Here is a 20,534-nt window from a genome sequence, read left to right as displayed (position 1 = left end):
GCGGAATGTGGGAATACAGCCGTACATCCTATAGGAGAAGACTGACTGAATGAGTGAGTGGTTTTGATTTTGTAAGCACAGAGAGGGTTGAAATTGGCTCAGAGGTGTTGCCTTAATTATCAAACCTGGTGTCGCGGTGAAGTATGTGGAGGTGGAAGACAGGAGTATTTTAGTCAATTGGCAACTGAACAAAAAAAATCACCCAACTGAGCAGCGCCTCTCCCTAAAGAGATTATCGAAGAAGAAAATGAAGAAGGAGAAAAGTAGGAGGCTTTAATGCGGATTTATCGATAAAAAATAAAGTCTCCCTTCGTGGTGGATTGTATCGAACACCTGAGTCCATATCATCACACGCACCTCCAAACTTTAGTCACTAGTTGAACCTTACCTTATAGACGTTTTCCGTCAAGCGGTGAACCTCGTCGGTGCGAGACATCGTGAATTCTTCAGCCAGGACCATAAACGTTTTTTTTTGTTTTTCTTTCAAATGTGTATCCGCGTAAAAGAGGGACAGAGAGAGAGGGGGGAGCGAGAGAGAGAGAGAGAGACAGGGGGGGAAATGTGGGGAAACTGGCTACACGAGGTCAACCGAGCCGTAGCCGAAGTACTGCGCCTGTAAGAGAGTGAGACGATGCTGCGCTCCCGAAACCCCACTCCAACTAAACACACCTTCCCTCTCCAACGCTGACAGCCCGCTGCTGCCTTCACGGACTCCTCCTGAGCTCCGAATTCTCGGTATCTGAGACGCACAGCAGAAGTTTTTCAAAAAAATAAAATAAAAGCCCGAAATACAACAGAATCAAAAACACTTATTATTAACCACCCTGTGCGCAAGCTTGGCTAAATAAATATATTTCAAAATATATTTAAAAAAAAATAATAATAATAACTACCGTATACAAAAATAATTCAGACTACTTTTTTTTTTAAAATAATACTAATACAGTCATTGTAAATTAATAAATAGCCCATTCAAATATTGTGATTTCCAAAGGGGAAAAAATAACCATTATATATTTACATATCTACTCACTCACTTATCACCATAACACACCTTTGTAGTATGTGCTATGATGACATTAAATAGACACACCCTCTCTATAATTCATCCATATGCTATGAAACAATAAATCAATTGTATAAAGCATATGTCATGCAATTTTGTCTCTGTGTATTTCAAAAAGAAGATATATTTGGTTTTGGTTTTTTCCTTTCATGCATCATTTGGACAAAGAACAGCCAAAAAGGAAACAAAACCAGCCAAAAAAGGCTTTCAGTACGCACCCTGCTTCACACTGCCCAATTTCCACCTGTTTCAGAGGACCAGAGTGGTGCATTTGATCTGTTTCCTGTCCATTAGAGCGTCTGCGCACACTGCTGAGTAACCTGCAAAGGATGTTCAATGCATTTGTCCTTCTAATTTATGAAAGACTGTTTCACGTATAGAACTGAATTACATAAGGCTGCACGCCAGTCATACTCTGACTGTTTTCAGTAACACCATAGGTGATGTTTTTCTCACAGTGGATAATTTATGTTAGCTTCATTGTACATGCTAATTAGAGACTAAGTGCCCACTTGGTGTAGGATTGTAAATACTATATTGGCTTTCTTGTCTAAACATCTCCCACATATGAGCAACATGAGCTTTCTACTCTCGGTCAATAACCACACACACTTCACTGATGGGATGCGAGTGAAGACACCTGTTTTATACTACTGAGTCAAGAAAAAGCTGGCGAACAGTGCCACCTTCTGGAAATTCTAGGTCACGCAAGACACTGCTATTTTATGAAATATGAAACCCCATGTTTTAACACAGTAGATAGAGGAAGGGAACCACCTTGTCAAAGAAAATCCAAGACATTATTTTGTTGCCACAGCTTAATTTAATATGTAAAACGACTGCATTTAATGTGTAAAACATCAAAAAATGTGTCCTGTCATCCAGTTATGTCTGAACCACCACAGTTAAAATGTGACATTGCTTTGCTAAGTCAGACACAGAGGAACAGAATATTACACTTCCTTTATGCAAAATACTTCAGGGGAGTAGTGAACCAAAGTACACACGCAGTCAAATGTGTGGAGGTGCACGGATGTCTGCAGGTCCCACCTTCAGCTACGAAGAATTTAAGATGAAATACTGAAATGAACAGATTATCCATCAAAGACACCCTGGACAGGTCGGAGAGCCAAGCTGAATATCAACCAGTAATTGAGTCTCTTATGCTGCCAGCATCTCTCTGTCTGGCTTGTCCTTTGCTTCTCTCTTCTCTAGAAAACAAAGTAAATCAAATATAATAAGTCAGTATCAAATACAGATATAGCAACTGTGTAAGGAATGCTTTGCCGTATGAATAAAAAGATAGATAGTACCTGGTTCAACTTTAGCTGCCTCTGGGACTTCTGGTATTGGCTCAGTGGGTACTTCTGGAAGTGTTACATCTTCTCCCTGGGGATTGAGACAGTGAAGGTTTTGCAAGCGCTCAGCAAGAGAGGCAATATATAAGAAAATATTCTGGTGTCTAACTAAAAATCATTGTTTTAAGCGCTTCAAAAGTCAGTGATATTGGGTTTGCACAATTTTTGTCAATTTAAGTCAATTCGAGTTGTGTTTATTAATGACACATTTTCCTGAAACACCATGTATACTTCAATATGAGTGCTGCTGAGCCATGCTCAGTGACCAAAAGAAAATGTAATACAAGAATGAAAGTACTGAGATGCAGGAACAAGATAGAGGCAATACTGATGCCTTGTACGGAAATGTACATCAGTGATACTCAACTTAAGTTTTGTTCTGATATTGAATTCAGCTACAGTATAAGCACAAATGTGTAAACAATTATTTCCTTTGTCATACAACCTGTGTGGTTTATATATATAACTTGTAGTCTGTTTTCAAGGGTCATTTGTGTTGTTTGACAGATTATGTAAAAATGTTGATAATAATTAGATCACAAAAGAGGGGAATGTATAATGTAAGTTTTAATCCTAACAGATAAACCAAAAGTGTGTATCTATAAACATGCAGTGGGGTGTTAGAGGGGAAAAAAAGCGTGCATGCTCAGCAAATGTTCTCTTTATTAATAAAGGTTGAACATGCAGCTTAACACCCACCTGAGTGATAGCTTCCAGCTCTGCTAAAACAGCATCCTCATCCTCCTGCGTCAGGGCTCCAGCCAGCATTTCATCTATTTGCTGCAAGAGCAAAGAAATGTGTTAGCTGACAGAACACTGACAGCTCTGCTTTTTTTCCGACTTAGAAAATGCATCTATATTTATCAGTGGGCAAACATGAGTTTTTGCGATCTTTTGGAGAACATAGGTTTGAGCGGTCCTCTAAACTCCAAATGCTGTAATGTGAGGAAATCAATGAGCAAATAAAAATATTGTTCAAATTATATTTTAAAAATCCTCATATAGTGAGTTCTAGTGCATCCATTTAAAGTAGAGAGAAGTAGACGTAGCTCTGTGCAGGTCTATTTGGACCAACATCGAGCAATATTTACCCTTTGATATTCAATTGATTCTTGGGTCTCATCCAGGATTCTTTCCACATCTTCTATTGACATGATCTGTCACACACAAGGAAAGACAGCCCACATTACATAAGAAAAGTCATTTGAATGAAAAGTGTGTTTTTCACATATTCTGGCTGACTTGCAAATTTCCTGAGCAGAATCTGTATACTGTATCCAAGGATGTGCGGTACTCACACCTCTGTAATCATCTTAATCCTTTAATCTTCAAACAGTGAGCGCCAGCTATGCTAACACCAACCCCAAGCGTTCTGCGCCGCTCAGTCCTCACCCAAAGATCACATTAAAGAAAGTCTGCTTATCAGTGGAAACTCTGACATTGTTAAGGTGTGCACAGGCATATCTAAAGCTTCTGGGGTTATCGTTATTATTATTATCATTACAGTAAAGAGAAGAGCCTATTTCTCAACACAAAAGGGAGGAAAACAAAAAGAGAATAATATCTACCTCGTGCATACTCTTCAGACAATCATTCCCGACCTTAAGCCCCTCGATGACTTTCATCTCAATTTGCATGAACTCAATATCCTGAACCTGTTGACAAATATTTACATAAAAATAAAGTTTTGTTATAAAGTTATAGACATGCATGACAAACAAAACAACCAAGTAGCTCCTTATGTTCAAAAATGATACTGGGATGAGTACATATTACTACATTTATTTTTCTAAGCAGTCACATCCATTATTCTCTATTTTCTTTAAGGTTTAGATTTTGGCAATGTGCATGGTTGCATTATCATAACAGTACAGCACAAAACAAGATGAGGTCACAAATCACTAATGTGAAATGAGTCAGAGGCCTTTTAATCCTTACTCTGTCTTTAAAACAAATGCATCAAATATTAATCTGATATCTAAATAACACTGTTTGCCTTATAGTAAACTTATTCTAGTGGAGGAATATGCTGAGAACCGAGAGACCACAACCACTCAGGCAATAAATGTTAAATGTTCCTGAATTATAATACAGCAGTACACCTTGGTAATATCTTCATGAGGAAATCACATAGAACAGTCTCAGAAAACTTACCATGCGCTCAAGGTTTGAAATCTGATTCTCAGTCTTGTCTAGCAGCTGATCTTGGTATCGTTTTTTCTTAAGAAGCAGCAGCGCTTTTCTGGAATAACAGATCAGACAGAATAACATCTGCTTTTTTCCCTGTGGTATTGATATAGTGCGTAACACTGCATATAGAAAAACAAAACAAAAACAAATACAACTTTAGATCATGCTTCTGCATCTTCATGCAATTTCAAATGTGTCAATATAATGTGAGATTGTCTTCTTTTTTCTTACATACAGTATAGGACACACCAGCTGTCATTTTATTAGGTACACCTTACTACTGTAATACTTATATGCAGTCTAAAATACAACCATTTACATGAGGGCTGTTCTGTTCTGTTTTTTAGAGTACAGTATAGTAATGCCTGAGTGGTATTATCTTTTTAATACTCACTCTTTCCTGCCATCTTTTAGCAACTGCTTTGCAAGGAGTCGCTCTTTCTCCAGTTGTAAGGTGATTCTCTTCTGGTACTGTTTCAGTTTATCTCTCTGCTGCTTCAATTGCTGAGGAAAACAGAGCCAGGGATATAAAATAACAATATAGGAACTATCTATAAATGCACAATCGATATAATAACTAATGACTCTGCAAACTGCACTACACTGACACTCCTGTCTATGGTTTACAACCTTATATGATGTCCACTACTCCTGTTATAACACTTCTCAGGATAAAATAAATAACCTCGAATGTGTCAGTAACATTTAAGTTAGAAAACGACCTTTAACAAATTGTATGTCTTTCCTTCGACCGCATTAGAGAGCACAGGTCTATTTTTAATCACAACAGCTGTAACAGACACAAGTGCTGGGGAATATCAAATTAAATGGTAAACACATCGGCTAACACTACTTAGCTAACACTAGCTTTGTGTCCATGTTAACGGGACTAATCTGCACCTAACGCCGCTCTCGAGCTTACCAAAATGGCTTTGTCTTGTTCCGTTACACGAGAGGGTCGACTCTTTCTCCCAAAAACGTTTCCCATTATTTAGCCACATCCCCGCCGCGCCCTTTACGTCACCAGCCTGCAAAATTATCGCTCTTAACCTATGCTCTTAACTGAACATTTTTGCCCAAATAATCAACAGCCTGAAATGGCTAGCAAGCTAACTGACGACCACCATATCCACAGTTTTTCCGTATTCTCTACGGCAAGCGAGCAAGGACCTTCACGACTTCGCTTCTCAAACATCACCCAGTGCCAGTGAAATTGATGCAACAGTTTTATATCATATCATAGTAAAAAAAAAAAAAAAAAAATTAAACACCTACTGCCGGATATCGCCAGCACGTATGCTACATAAATCAACAACAAAACATCTAAGTAAAACACTTTATCCTCTTTGTAGCTACGTCTGTTGTTCTGAGTACCTTGGACAGCTCTCGACTGTTCTGGGGTTCCAGGGTCAGCACCGTGGACAGCGACCATGAATATAGCCTAAAATATATTCAAGTTTATCATTATAATTTTGTGATACCCTCCTAGATAGATAGATAGATAGATAGATAGATAGATAGATAGATAGATAGATAGATAGATAGATAGATAGATAGATAGATAGATAGATAGGGTGAATTCGCCTAGGGTGAATTCGCCTAATGTGGGACATTTTTTGCAATTTAGACTTCTGGTGTATATTGCGATATGAAGCAAACACTTTATTTTTTCCTTTCTTTTCCCATGTTTTCTTTCCCTGTTTTGTCTCATTGCCTTACTCTTTTTTGCCACTGTGATCTGAAATACATTCAATTTAATTAATCAGTAATGTGCTATCCTTTGATTACTTCTAAACACAACATTTTTCATGAACATTATCAAAAAAGACAAGATTTAGAAACAAGAAAGAAAACAAATCAGAGCCATTTACCCCTTTAACAGTATTATGACCACTTCCAGTTAATAAATATAATTTTCTTTTGTTGTAAAATATTCAAAACAATGCATTATAACAATAAAACCATGTAAACAACCATTGTTATTGTTCAACCTATTAGTTTTACCTGGAAAAGCACTGTCCCACATTAGGAAGAACCACCTGTCCCGCTTTAGGAAAGCATGTTTCCTAAAGTGGGACAGTAGAAATGTTGATCAAAATTCTAAATATTGAGAATGGTTACACCATATTAAGATATTTTTTAATGCATCATCATATTATAAACACATTTTGACAAAAAAAATTGCATTAATTTTGTTTTTTTTTAATAAATTATGGCCTTAGCATTATTTTTGTCCAAACCCTAAGTAACTAGCATTTTGGTGGTCTTCACACAGGGTGCCTCCGGTTTGAAGCCTGTCCCTCCCAAATCTATGATTGGACATTTGAGATGTCATGTGATTTTGATAATGCAATATCACAGCTTGTGTGAGACCACATTTACATTAACTTTCTTTTGCTATAGACCTACACCCATTTAAGCTTAAGTGCCCCACATTAGGCAGTGTCCCACATTAGGCGAATTCACCCTAGATATAGATAGATAGATAGATAGATAGATAGATAGATAGATAGATAGATAGATAGATAGATAGATAGACAGACGCAGAAATAGCCTACTTTTCCCCCAGAAATTTCTCTAACTTTCCAAAAATTCATACCATTGAGCCTAATTTGAACATGGCTACATTGACTAAAAAGTAGGCGATAGGATTTTCAGAACAAATATAAGTAGCCTACTATTTCTGATGTTTGTTTCAAAATGTTGTCCATTTGGGGTCTGCCGTCTATTTTATGTCATTTTTTTTGTCATTTAGGGGTGCTTGCTGTAAAAAAGTTTCAGAACCACTGGGTTAGCCAATGTGGGGCCTGTAGCATTTTGTCTCTTGGGAATTTATAGGCCTACTTAAATTCCCTAATTTCCCTACATTTCATCAGGTAGCGGATAGGCTACTTAACATCCCAAGTCCATGTGCTACAGGTCCTTGCAACAGAATGTCAACACAAGAATAAGTAAACACCTGTTAATAGTAAAGAGTGCCAATAACCCACACGTCTGCATACAACATTTCATGGTCAAACATTATTTTAATTTGAAATGTCCTCCAACATAGAAAACAACAATCTAAAGAACAGATTCTCATTCACAAGATATTGAGGGTTGAGGGATCTGAGAGCATACTTCAATCTTATATGATAATAACACAGCACAGACACACTAAAAAGTTTGTTTTAATCTTTTTGTTTGCTGTCATTGTCTCACAGCACAGTCATAAATGCCTGCATGTGAATCAAATCACATTATGTCCAACTTTTATTTAGTCCAAGGGAATTTCCCCACATGCGGATGCAGTAGTCTCAAAACGTAGCAGAACAACAAAGCCCCCATCTATGATTATTTGATACTTCCTCCAAGCACATCATCATACATTGCAATCCAGTGTTACAACAAGAACCAAGAGATGCTTAAATGTGGCAGTTACACATGTAGAAAAGGAAACAAAAGCACCGACAAACTGTAGGGACAGTAAGAGCCTGTCTTAGCATTAGCCAAAATCCACCATCTCCTTTCACATCAAAATACCGATCATATTGATGTTCATATCCACGCAGGCCAACAGGAAATATGAAAATATGAAAAGCGAATAAAACATTTTGATTCATTCGGTTCAAACACCCTTAATTTGGCTCACAGGAATGCTTACATTTGAGCAACAGTATTTCCACACATCGTGACAACAAAAACAGTCTTGAGACGAACCTGTAAAGGCCTTTTTTTGTTCAAAACTGCATGCAGGGCTTTCAGAGCACTGACTGCACTGAAGTAACTGAGGTCATTGCCTCATTTGGCCTGCTTTCATGTCTCAAATTGGGACGGTGGGCTGATGCTCCCGTAAACAAGATTGTGCCATGAAGACAGTCTCTTTGGTAAGAACACGGAGTTTCTTATGGTGCTTCTCTGAAAAAAAAAACCTTCCAGTGGGTGGCAGGCTACACCTGGAAGTCAGTCCCAAAGTGTCTGATCTGGGCATCAGTCATAGATAGATAGGTGGTCCTCATACTGGGCGAATACTGCAAGGAAAAAAAAACAAAAAACACTTTAGCACATTTGCATTTAACAGCATCACAAGATATCAAGATGAACATTAAAATAATGTGATCTAATCTAAGTTTAGGGAGCACTTGTGCTGATTATGAGCTGCTCTTTGATGAGGAGGTTGTGGAATCAGGGGACAGTACTTTAACATCGCTGGGAGTTTAAGAGCAGATGAAACGGAGACACAGGGCATGAGTCGGGGGCGGGGGTTGTCACAAGATAACTCACACTCAACAGACTGCAGATAAAGCAGGTCAGAGGTCACACAGTTGACACTGTATGAAGCTTTGAGATGGGTTTGGGAGGTTAGAGGTTGAACATCCTGCGTAGCAAGCATCGTTACAGAGATAAATTCACACAGTGTTTTGGAAGGAGTGAAATGAAAATGAAATCAGCGATATCAGAAAGAAGTTAGACAAAGGAAAACTTACGGTTTTTAAGTGTCTGAATCAAAGAATGAAAGTAAAAAGGGGTTAGTTATATAACAGTAGTTAATATTCTGCAGTTGATACGTTATTGAGAAAAGCCAGGAGTAAGCTGCATTGCAGAGTTGGTTCACAAAAAGTAGCCTAAATAATAATAATAATAATAATAATAAAAAAAAAAAGGTAAACACATTTTTCTCTCATACTGCAAACATTCCTGTTAAAAATGTGTCTCACAGGAGCAATGTTAAACATTTTTTTTAACAAAGATCCACATTTTCTCTCTCTCTCTCTCTCTCTCAAAAGGTGTTTCAAGTCTTTGGTATGCTGTGACTGCAGTTCAGTTCACCGAGTCAGCCATGCAAACAGAAAACTTAATGGAAGAGAAACTTAACTTTAAAGAAACTTTAACAGTGGATTTACCAGTGTTATCTATTACTTAGCTTCAGCTCAAGAGACACATCACACACTATGAGCTCTGCCAAAAAAAGAGAGAAAAGAAATAGGCAGACACCTGATGTGAGGACGAGCAGGCAGCAGCGCTGTCTTTATTCAACCCTGAAGTGCAGTTATTTTAAACATACGTCAACGTGTGCATTAGTATCAATCATTACTTTGTAACCAGGCCAATAGAGAAAGGATATGTGCATATGCTGAGAGATTAGTGGTTAGAGCACCTGTCTGCCTGCTTACAGAGTGCATTTCAGACAACGGCCAGCAGGGAGCAGTCTTCCACCATTTGCAAAAGAAACTTAAAGCCCCAATGAGTACATTTGCAATGCCTTGTTATGTTCACAGTGCTGGCATGCATGCTTTCTGTTAAGGTTGCAGCAGTGTTGAGGTCAGTATTGCCATCATCGTCATCACACTAGGGACACTAGAGGCCCATAGGGCCAACGCACCGAGGGAGGCGGGGATCCTCTCCCTATCAGTGGCACGTTCTCATATCGAGGGCTCCCTCCAAACAGCATGGACTGATTCCTGTGACAGAGGGAAAGGAAGGTGGTAAGAGATGAAACACAGAGATACAAACTCCTGTCCGCATTCATTTATCTTACATGTATTCAGGTGGTGGCATGGTATTAGAAGCAGATTGTGGAGGTGGATGTAGGCTGGCCTCGCTGCCAAGGCTGCTGGTATAACTACAGAAACTGTGGATGTTGGACCTTCTTGGGTTATAGGACATCCTCCGCGCTTGAGGGTTGAACGGATCCTCCTCATCTATGTCATCGTATTCTTTATCCCTGGATGATGTCGGCGCACCCGCACACAACAACAGACAAAGACAGAAACAGAGAGAGTGCATGCGTTAACATTTTGCAGGAGTACACTGATGGCAGCACGTAATGGGATAAGGGGGTCGTTCAGTGCTGACCTGCTGCCCATTAGTGTCCACACTCGGAAAATCGCACACAGCATGCCAGAGAGTGCACAGGCAGCCAGCAGAGAAAACAAAGAGAGGTACAGGAGGCCTTCCACCCCATCATAGCACACACCCATTAGGGCGTCCAGGTAGTCCTAGACAGAGAGACACACAATATATATAGTACAGCCGGTTATTGTCAGCAGTGGGTGAAAATATTCCCTTTCACAGTTCTACTAGCAGACAGGAAAAAACATCAGTGTACTGTATATAAATATATGTATTCCTTTTCTTTTTTTTTAATCACGACTAATGAGGTTTACAGACAAACCACATCCACATTTTGGGGATGTTTGTTTGACTTTCATCAATTCCCTGGATTCCCTTAAAGCAGAAGTAAGTGGAATGTTTGTGTTAATCTAAGTCTTAAATAGTTATATCTTCCGACAGCAATCACTTACATAAAGTGTTTGGTCTGAAACACGGGTCTGTCAGTCACTCTGCTCTGCTGTAAACCGAGGAGAAAACTTTCCTTGTATCCTACAACCTTTATCCAATGAGGAGAGAGAACGGCATAAAGAGGCGGTCCTCTCCGTGTGTGCAGCCAAGGCATGCTCGTGCATGTGGTGATGTAGGGACGAGGGCGGGGACTGCTAACTCCATCCGCTGACAGGAAGTTAGCCAAAACGACCGGATCGCTTACTTCTGCTTTAACCTCTCTAAATGATAATACAAACAAACTGTGCCTTTGCTCAACAGCTGTCAGTCACTTTCCTTTTGAAAATGATTAGTCCAAATAGATTGATTAAGTCCATATCAGGACCATGAACGTAAGGTAACAATTTTAAATGCGAGCTCTTTCACACTGACTTCCTACACAGCATAATGCCTCTCTTTGCCGAGCCCCTCATGCGACTCTGATGACATCCATGCTAAATGAATTGTTTGTTTGTTTTTGCTTTTGACATGCTCGCTTGAATAATGACTAACAGGCTCTGAGAGCAGTGTTGACATTTGCTCACTGTGTCATCACTTATCCAGGGTGTATAAACATTACAACATTTAACATATACTCACTATATAATGAAAATAATTGTTACTGTATGACTGGCATGCATGGTACACCACACCCCTAAATAAACCATCATCCTGGTGACATTTTGAATAAGCTCTTCTCTCTTCTCCTTACACCTAACCTTTTCTCATGCGGTGGAGACTATTACAAATGTCCACACTCTATTTATCTGAAAGTCTCCATCTGATGTTGAAATCACAGCTGCAAGAGAGAGTGCTTCCACACACACGCACTGCAACCCTGGGCTTATCTACACATTACCCTGAGGAGTTCTATGTGAGAACCATGACAACGCAAATGTCTGAATCAGTTAAACGGGCTTTGCCCTGCCAGCTCACCTAGTGTAAAGTCTGTGTAATGTCCGATTGAATTGATGTGTGTATAGAGCCGGTCACTGTCCAGAGAATTCTCACTGAGCGCCTTGAAGCTGTTTCTATTGTACTGTTCCCCCTGCACCCTCTTCACAGGTGGTTCACCACAGCCAGACCAAACTGTTGCCAGCAGGTGCGATCGTGTCTCTTGCGTGAAAGAGCGCCTTCGTGGTTTACATGAGAAAATCACACAAGCACAAAGCTCATTTCAGCGCTGTGATGTCTTATTTCCCTCACCAGATAAAACTCTGACAATCTGAAACCTGCGAAACAAAAATTTAACTTTCAAGTCGGAAGATGTGGGGGCGGTAAATAGAGACTGTCTCGCAGTTACACAGTGTACTGACAATTGTAGTATATAAACATGTCAGTGTGTGAGAAGTACATTGCGATAAGGTTGGAAATCAGTCAAGTCGGTCCTCTATAAGTGGCTTTGAGCTGTGCTACAAAGCAGCCTTATTAAAAAAAGGAACCCTGGTTGGAATCTGACCTTACCTTATGTAGCCCACGGCAGTCAAGCAAGGCTGTTAGCTGGTGCAGACTGAACTCAGTGGAGTTCAACAATCGCTGGATCCCCAAAAGGTCTCTCTGTATAACAAGGTATAAAAGGGAAAAGAATGATACACACCTCTCCACAGTCTGGTGCAACAGTATGTCAGACAGCCACTTACCTCAGCAGTGGGGAAGAGAGGGACCGAAAACTGCAGCAAGCCCTGGATCTGGATTTGCATGGTGGTCAGGGAGCGCTGGCAGATTGTCAGAGACTGTGAACAAAATAATCACCTGTCATCATCACGCACCCAGACATTCACCATAAACAATGAGAGGATCATATTAAGGGGAGCATTGTTTGGGAAACAGCATGTCAACAAGTAATTTGGTGTTAAGTAAGGCCTTATAATGCGCTTAACAGATAGGACACTTTTTTTTTTCCCCAGACAGATAGGCCCAGATTATCCTTCACCACCAACCGTCTCGCCCACCGATCACTGTCCCTCCTCCCATTCCTGCCACCCAATCACAAGCACAAACAAAAGAGCAATATTTATATCAACTAGGCCATCTGAGGAGAGATTATCCTTACCTACTTAACAAGCATTTTTAATCTCTAAATGGATACTGCGACGATAACTAAGCACGTGGGTTTTAATAATCATCGGTCATGGATTTAGCCTCCATGAATATGCTCAATGCATGCCATGCAGATACAGCACTGCACTTGAAATAAAAATATATAATGCATAAGAAATAATGGGGTCACACACTAGTTTAAATTCTCCTTGAAATGATGGCATACAAGTGTGTTTGGTAAGTAATGCCATCCCCAAGAAAGAACTACCCCCCTCCCCTCCCCTCCCCTCCCCTCCCCTCCCCTCCCCTCCTTTCTCTCTCTCTCTCTCTCTCTCTCTCTCTCTCTCTCTCTCTCTCTCTCTTTCAACTGTGAATGGGCACACTCTGTTCCCCAGTGCTCCACACTGGGTTCAGAGTTACATTAGGCGATCGTGAAAGCCGACTTTATTGTCTTGCTCATGAATTTGTCTACCACTCACCTTTCAAATCATCACTTACTGCACCGGGTCTCGTACAGTAAGAAGACCTTAATGCCTAATTTGCAACCGACATCCAGATGTAAACTAATTCTGTTTGTGAAGTATAATGACAGGCGACTGAGGGTTATGTGCCTATTTTGCAAGGTTATGTGTCTGAGTCGACTAGGCCTTGAGAATAAAAGGATTCTTTGAGTGGCAGCTCTAAATTAAATTCCAGGTTTGTGATGCTCACACTGTACAGTTTTTGCGTGACAGCTGTGTCATTTCCATAGTTATTTTCGAGGCCATCATAAATGTCCCTGCATTTTAAGCACAACTAATTAACCTCTTTGGAATACGTGAAGGGTGTAAATGGTTCTTTGAAAAGACACATTGATATGCAGGTGAATTCAAACTCAGAAATAAATCGACATAACTTGGGTACATCTATGTACAGTGCGCCGCCTTCAAGCATGAAATGGAGTAAATTGAATAAGTTAGAAGAGAACATGTCGCTTAACTCATTATGCACTAATGTAGGAGATAGGGCAGGCCAACATATGTATATACATACAGTATATTATATATAGAGAGAGGAATAATTGGCATCGGGGGGGCTCCTTTTTTCAGAACACCCTCTGATAATGGTCCAATAATGAGCTAGCTGCCTAGCAACTAATATGGAAAAACTCATTTTAAAATAGCATTACATTTTCCAGAGATGGGTCTCAGTAAATAACTACATGTCAATACCTGTTGGAAGGGGTTTGGTAGATTCGGACTGCAGAACAAATAGTAGTGTGCAACGTCTGGAGGGTGAGAGGAACAGGGGGAGAGAGGGGGGAGACAGTGAGGGAGATTAGCAACATGTTTTAAGATTAAGTAACGGAGCTGGTTTTTGTTTAGTTCAGTGTGTAGACAAGAATTACCTGCACTGATGAAATCCTTGGTTTGGTTCACTATAAACTTGTCTGGAGACACACAGAAGTCACTGGTGCCCTGTAGAAAAACAACAACAACAACACCATTCTGTAATCTTGCAAGGTATGCAAGATCAAAAAAGAAGCACAGTATTTATTCAAGCCACGAACCAGATCCAATTTCTTGTGCTGCTACTGAGTAAAACTGATTTTTCCACTGGGCAGTTATTGACAATCGCCTTAGCAACACAAACTATTTGGTTTATACGTTCTTCTTATCAACATTTTCTCCAAATGTGCATGCATGCGTGTAGTACAGCTGCACGCACGCACATACATAACACACTCCTTCTAATATAGATAAACATGTAATAAACAGACACACACAGAAGAATGTGTGGTATGTATCTACAAACCTCAGGCTTTATTGACCATGTAGAGAATGCCGTGCTTTGCAGACCATGGATGAAATCGACTAAATATTTTCATGCTCTTTAATTCATCCATGGAGAGCTGCTAATGTGCATGCATAAACAATTAGTGGTCAAGATCACATAGCCCCACTGCACTCAGACTCCCCCATAACATAAAAAGATGGCAATTTAAAAAAAAAAAAAGGCAAATAACAAAAGTAAACAGAAATTTCTTACGCACATGCATAATTCATAGTTGGTGAAAATAACAGGCTACTGTTGAAATTGATTAAGTTCAAAGGGATCAAGAAGTCTGTTGTGTTGCAGACTCACACATCAAAGCTCTGTGCCATTTATTCCTAATGCACTCTTGTGTCCACTGCTTTTTATGTATCAAAAAGTATCTTTCTACAGGCTGTCACTCTAAAGCTCGGCTCAAAGGATTTTCCGATGAGCTGACCTGCTTCTAACAAACCAGTGATCAATAAAGAAGTAAATGATGCGCTTCAGGATGAAACAAAACCAGAATACACAGGATTACAACGATAAGGCGAGCACAAAACACAAAGCGGGCCTACCCAACCAAGGATTTTTCACTTCACCCAACTTACTTTCAGATTATCAACAGCCCTCTGAATTTGACCGCAATCGCGTTTGTTTTCAAAAAAAAAAAAAAAAAAAAAAAGTGCAGCAACACGTCAGCGCTGCTGCTAGATGTTACCCTTCATCTCTATCTCATTATACTAGTGGGGACATTTTGTTTATGCTGCGTCTCATCAAATATGCATACATTTATGAGCATTTTCTGGGACAGCACCATCATCTGCCTTCCTTTCAAGATGCACCATGTTCTTTTTTTTTTCTTTTTTGCACCATGCGGTTTCTGAGTAATGACGTACAGGTGCAACAAGTTTACTTGCTTGTTTTTCACACTGTCCCACATTCAAATTCCATTACTGAAGGCTGCGCTCTTTGATAATCCACGTCTGTGCAGGGGACTAGAACCACCTATTAATAACTAGGTGGGTACAGGTGGTGAGAAAATTTACCTCAGCTCACCTGTGATGTAACAGACCGACAGTGACATAAAGATTTATGCTAGAGACAGGCTTTACTCAATTATTTGGGATAAGATGGACAGAGAGGTCAGAGGTTTTAATGCGGGGTCATGTTCTACGATAATGAGCCTTGCTAAGCCACAGGCGCAGTCCGAGACATTGGTATTCCGGCTTTACAACTGCGGAGAGGCTCATCATGAATCACAACAGATGTCTGCATTTCACACCCGTGTCGTTAATTTAAGGTTCAAAACAGCCTCTCTCAGTCTGCCTCCATTGTGTCTTCTCCCTGCTCTCACTTCCAAACAGCTGTCCAGATGCAAAATCCTGTGGGATAATCCGCAGATGCCTAGTCGCTCTGCGGGAGGCTAGAAGATCGAGGAGAAGAGACAGGATGACGGAAGGCTGGAAGCAAGGGGTTACTCTTTGCACCCAGACAGCTTCCCTAAATGGGGCTCCATTAAACACACTAAGCCCAGATGTTCTGAACACATGAGGGGGAGAGAACAATCTGTCCGTAAGATGGAGCACTGAGAGAAAAATAAACCTAAACATGACAAAAGAGGGGATTCTGAAAAAAAGCGGAGCTTGTAATTAATACTAGAAACAGCTTAGTTTACAATGTTGGGACTAAGGGTTGATTAAGCTAAAAGTCTGGGGACTTGTAATCAGCTTTACTGCATGGCCGACCATAGAGAAGAGTCGGCTGTAAGCTAAACAAACACTTTATAAGCAGGAGAGATGTCCAAGAACATATGGTTCTAGACAGCAATACCCTTGGGAGTAATTGCACGAGAGAGGAAGCTAAATACAAGAACCACTATTGTCCTACAAGTTGTCTAAGGGTTCTTCTGCATGGGGCCTGGATCATCTCAGCTTCACTGACATGAACATTGTCTGACCTTTACAATGAAGCTTGTTAACCTACCCAGCTATCCGTGTGTTTGTACGAAAAAGGAGGAGTCGCCAAAATGACTTATATGCATGAGATGAAACAATGACAACAGAAAGTGGTATTTAACAAGAATATAAACAGATTATCAGAATGAATTCATGCTAGGGCTGTATATCAGACTGGGATTATTAAATTGTGTTTTTCATATAACTAATACGAACGTGTATTGCACACTAAAAAAAAATCTGAATTAATAGCCTTGCTGCAAAAGCAGAGCAGTAAGGGGAGAGGAGAAGAGATATTTATGTCTAAGATAAGTTTTAACTGATAGAAATGTAGCATTTAGAATCATGGGAAAAAGTGTGTGGACTTTTTTCTTATACAAGATGACAGAGGGCAGAGTTTTTTTTTTCCAATTATCACCACTATCATCTCTTATCGTGTTATTCTGAGCTGCAGCAATGGAATAAGAGTTTAAAAGAAGGGATCCTGCTGAGAATCAAAGAATCTTCGTGCAATTATAATGCAGCAATAATCTTCATTACGTGGCTCTTTACTTTGTTAGAAACCCTGGATTAAAACCCAAGTGCACACATACCTGTAGAAAACCTGTTTAAACTGAAGTACTAAAGTATCTGTTGCTCTTTATTGTAAATCTCCTGTAGGAATGATGACCCAGTTTGACCAGTGATCTGACTGGTCGGCAGTCAGGCGGTTAACAGGTTTAGATCTGATCCTCTGAAGTTAGCCGTGCAGCATAGGTTGCCATGGTGACCTAACACGGTTAAAAGTGACCCAGCTACGTGATAAGGGGGGAAAAACAGAGTAAAGCCTTAAGATAGCAAGATAATACATTGATCTTGCTTAGTGCTACAAGCCCCAGCTCTGTGCATCCGACGGTCGGATCATAAAAGAAACAATTAATTAAAAGCAAGTATGACAAGATGTTAAAGAAATATTTTTTTTTTAAGAATACATTGTTTTCTTACCACAGCAGTGGCTGTGCCCGCTCCCAGTGAGGCCCAGCTCAGGATCAGAGACAGCATTACAAAAGCCATGATCCTGCAGGAAAACAGCAAGAGCGGGTGACAGGGAGATAAAGACAAAGACAAAGACAAAGGCACATGGGGAGAAGTAGATGAATCAGTTTGTCTTTGTATTAGCGATCTTCAGCCCCTTTTTTTTTCTACCCAGTTCATTTGATTTATTCTTTTCAAGCTTTTTTGCTCGGGAATTACTCTCCTTCTGCCCGAAGACAGAGGCCCAACTCAGACTTTTTACTGGTACATCGTAGGATAGACCATGCAGCTGAAATTCAATTTATTATGGGGTGATATGAAAATAAAGTAACTCATGACTCCTTGTTGAATTCACTTGTTAGTTTTCAACTCATAAAAAAAAGATCCATTCTGTTCAGAAATAAGTTGGACAGAAGCAACAGAATTGTTCAAAGGAGGTCTCACAAGGCCAAAACTGGAGATAATACTATTGGCAGAGTTGGGAGTTTCCAGCTCTGTCTTTTGTTGCTGCCGCTCTGCTGGATTTCACCAGCAACATTTTAATTGGCAGCACTTCCCATCACTCATGGATGTATTAGCTGTCAATCCCCAAGCAGAGTTGCTGTCAATCAAAAGCTCCAGTTTGTCGACCTCTTGTTTTCCCTGTCCCCTTTAATCTGACAAGTGCTATGGGGTCAAGAGGGTTATAACATGGTGGAGGTGGCTGATGTGAAAAAATAAAAAATAAAAAAAAATATTGTGACGATTAATCATTTTTTCTAAGTGAACGCTGGCAGAAGCTACATATAGAAAGTGGGGTGATAGAGAGAGGGAGATAAACTGAGTAAAAAGAGGAAGAACTGGCCCCCTGATGGATGTAAAAAGGCTGCGGATGGCTTCGCTTCAACTCACTCCTTGGACCCTCTTGAAAGCACCGATAAAGTAGCCTGAGAGCACTTAATAATTAGTTAAGGGAGAAGACTCATCCTGCTCGGGTGATCAATAGGCATTAGTGAGACCCATCAGAGGAGGATGGGAAGAGAGATCCTGAGCATCATCTGCTAACACTGACACGTAGCCTGCACTAAATTGGGCAAATGGGATAGGTTGTCTGGACTGTGGGTTTAGCTTGTCAGACATCACTGTTGGTTTAAATTACTGGTTGCAATTTGCTAAATCAAACATCCCTCCTCCTACTCTTTCTGTATATTTGAAAGGTTTGGAACCGACGCTTTCTTTCCTCTTGTTTAGGAGAGACGCTAAAGTGGTTTTGATCCAGACCGAGCGTCTACGAGTGTAGCGAACCAATCAGTTGGTGTGATTGAGAGTAAATGTACGTCTGATGCTGCAAGGTTATTTTTAACTGTGTGTGTGGATGGAGCATGAGGCAACTCAAGGAGCAAGCAGAGAAAAAGACAGTCGGTGTCATTTGAAGATGTAATGCTATTATTGGGGCTGTTAATGGAGTGGCCTATATGGTGCCAGAGAGGCTGACTGCTATTCTGCCTGCCTGAACTCCGTGATGAAAGCAGAGGGCATGTGAGAACAGAGACGGACTGTGAGGAAAAAAAAGAAAATTTGTCCACATACACACTTAGGATACATACGTGATAATCAGCCATCGAGACTGTTTGGCCATCCCCAAGCACAAGGCCAAGCAGATGACCAGATCCGTGATCAGCAATAGCAGATAGGCCAGCCATCTATGAGACGGGGGGAAATCAAGCATCAGCATAACAGTCCTGATTGATCGCTTTCACTTGCAGACAGCATACTTTATGCACAAGTACGAGCCCCGGGAAGTGCTGGCCTGACATATGTTCGAGACTGAATGTGTGAGATCTGTGTGTGCTGTATATCAGCATTCGTGTCTCCTAGTTAGAGCCCATCTGTTTCAGGTAATTTTCAGCCTGTCGGCTTAATAATTCAACACCACAAATCCATAGACATTAATTTTTCAAGCACTGAAAATGTCCTTCACAGGAATGGCCCTACACTCAGCCTAGACTTTAAGTGTGTGTGTTCTGACCAACCAAACACATGGGAATACTTATGACTCATTCTTAGCTCCCACTAGCATTGTAAATTTCATAGCAATGACGAATAACATTGACCTTCAACATGTCACACAAACAGTTAAATTCTGAAGGTACTGTATATTTCCACTGACTGGCTGTAGCACCGCTGCAATACTGTAGTAAATAAGTATACACAGAGGTCACTGGAGAGGATGATTCATTCATACAATGCCAAAAAGTACAAAGGTACCCTAGAAGACTTTGAAAATAAAATCTAGACTGGCCATAATTATAACGGAGTTGGAGAGAAACACTTGGAGAGACTGTGCTTTATATCGGCATAAACAGAGCTGCAGATATATTTCTCCGAGCGCAGGGACAGGGATGGATTCAGAAACAGAATAGGGAAGAGTGGATGTGATATTGGAAAACAGAGCAGTGTCATTTTTCCTCCCTTTTGTTCATGTAGCACTGGGTTGGCCGTAAAATTTGCCGTTCATCAATAAAGCCCCGCCACGGGCTGTTCATAGCCCGATGGCTGCATGAAATCCAATCAAGACCCAGGAGATTGGTGTGATGATGCACAAAGTGGCAACTGTAGTCTCAAAGAAAGATCTGCTGTTGGGTCGGAGAGAGCCATGTGGGAATATGTATGTATGTATGAGCTCTATGACAGGAATAGGTCAGTAAGATAACACCAGTGAAACAATAGTGGGTATTTGTGCATTGTCATGCAAGTAATTAGTGGGTACTTGATATTAGCATGGCTGCAGATAGAAGCCAGATTGAAAATTGGCATACTTTAGTTGGGCTTTCAAGT

General features: G+C 40.4%; 3 protein-coding genes across 7 annotated transcripts in view; all 3 read right to left on the bottom strand.

Moving 5' to 3' along the window:
* LOC310990073 (BAR/IMD domain-containing adapter protein 2-like) overlaps positions 1 to 635 on the bottom strand; it is a 54,455-nt gene extending 53,820 nt beyond the window's left edge. For all 5 annotated transcript variants that reach the window (XR_014595568.1, XM_083977306.1, XM_083977304.1 and 2 more), the window contains exon 1: positions 389 to 635. Coding sequence is in view for 4 of the 5 variants with exons in the window: in XM_083977306.1 (XP_083833432.1) it covers positions 389 to 460 (72 nt within the window). In the remaining variant the exon portion in view is untranslated. The remainder of the gene's footprint in view (positions 1 to 388) is intronic.
* A 1,240-nt stretch (positions 636 to 1,875) lies between these two features.
* LOC310989671 (charged multivesicular body protein 6-like) lies at positions 1,876 to 5,767 on the bottom strand. Its single transcript, XM_083976810.1, has 8 exons — positions 5,537 to 5,767; positions 5,009 to 5,118; positions 4,579 to 4,666; positions 3,993 to 4,079; positions 3,516 to 3,581; positions 3,124 to 3,204; positions 2,380 to 2,455; positions 1,876 to 2,277 (listed from the first exon to the last, which is right to left on the bottom strand). The coding sequence occupies exons 1-8, from the start codon at positions 5,600 to 5,602 to the stop codon at positions 2,228 to 2,230; spliced, it is 624 nt and encodes a 207-aa protein (XP_083832936.1). The 5' UTR covers positions 5,603 to 5,767; the 3' UTR covers positions 1,876 to 2,227.
* Positions 5,768 to 7,820: 2,053 nt separating this feature from the next.
* The window catches only part of LOC310989381 (protein tweety homolog 2-like), a 29,673-nt gene continuing 16,959 nt past the window's right edge, over positions 7,821 to 20,534 (bottom strand). The window contains exons 5-14 of the mRNA XM_083976417.1: positions 19,304 to 19,399; positions 17,688 to 17,760; positions 14,342 to 14,411; positions 14,166 to 14,221; positions 12,555 to 12,647; positions 12,379 to 12,471; positions 10,450 to 10,592; positions 10,133 to 10,318; positions 9,977 to 10,055; positions 7,821 to 8,624 (exon numbers count right to left, since the gene is read on the bottom strand). Coding sequence (XP_083832543.1) covers positions 8,544 to 8,624; positions 9,977 to 10,055; positions 10,133 to 10,318; positions 10,450 to 10,592; positions 12,379 to 12,471; positions 12,555 to 12,647; positions 14,166 to 14,221; positions 14,342 to 14,411; positions 17,688 to 17,760; positions 19,304 to 19,399 — 970 coding nt within the window. The 3' untranslated portion in view covers positions 7,821 to 8,543. The remainder of the gene's footprint in view (positions 8,625 to 9,976; positions 10,056 to 10,132; positions 10,319 to 10,449; positions 10,593 to 12,378; positions 12,472 to 12,554; positions 12,648 to 14,165; positions 14,222 to 14,341; positions 14,412 to 17,687; positions 17,761 to 19,303; positions 19,400 to 20,534) is intronic.

This window comes from Trachurus trachurus (assembly GCF_905171665.1).
Source record: "Trachurus trachurus genome assembly, chromosome: 8".
Lineage (NCBI taxonomy): Eukaryota > Metazoa > Chordata > Actinopteri > Carangiformes > Carangidae > Trachurus > Trachurus trachurus.
The sequence above is the reverse complement of the archived record's forward strand: the minus strand, read 5'-3'. Positions and strand labels throughout refer to the sequence as shown.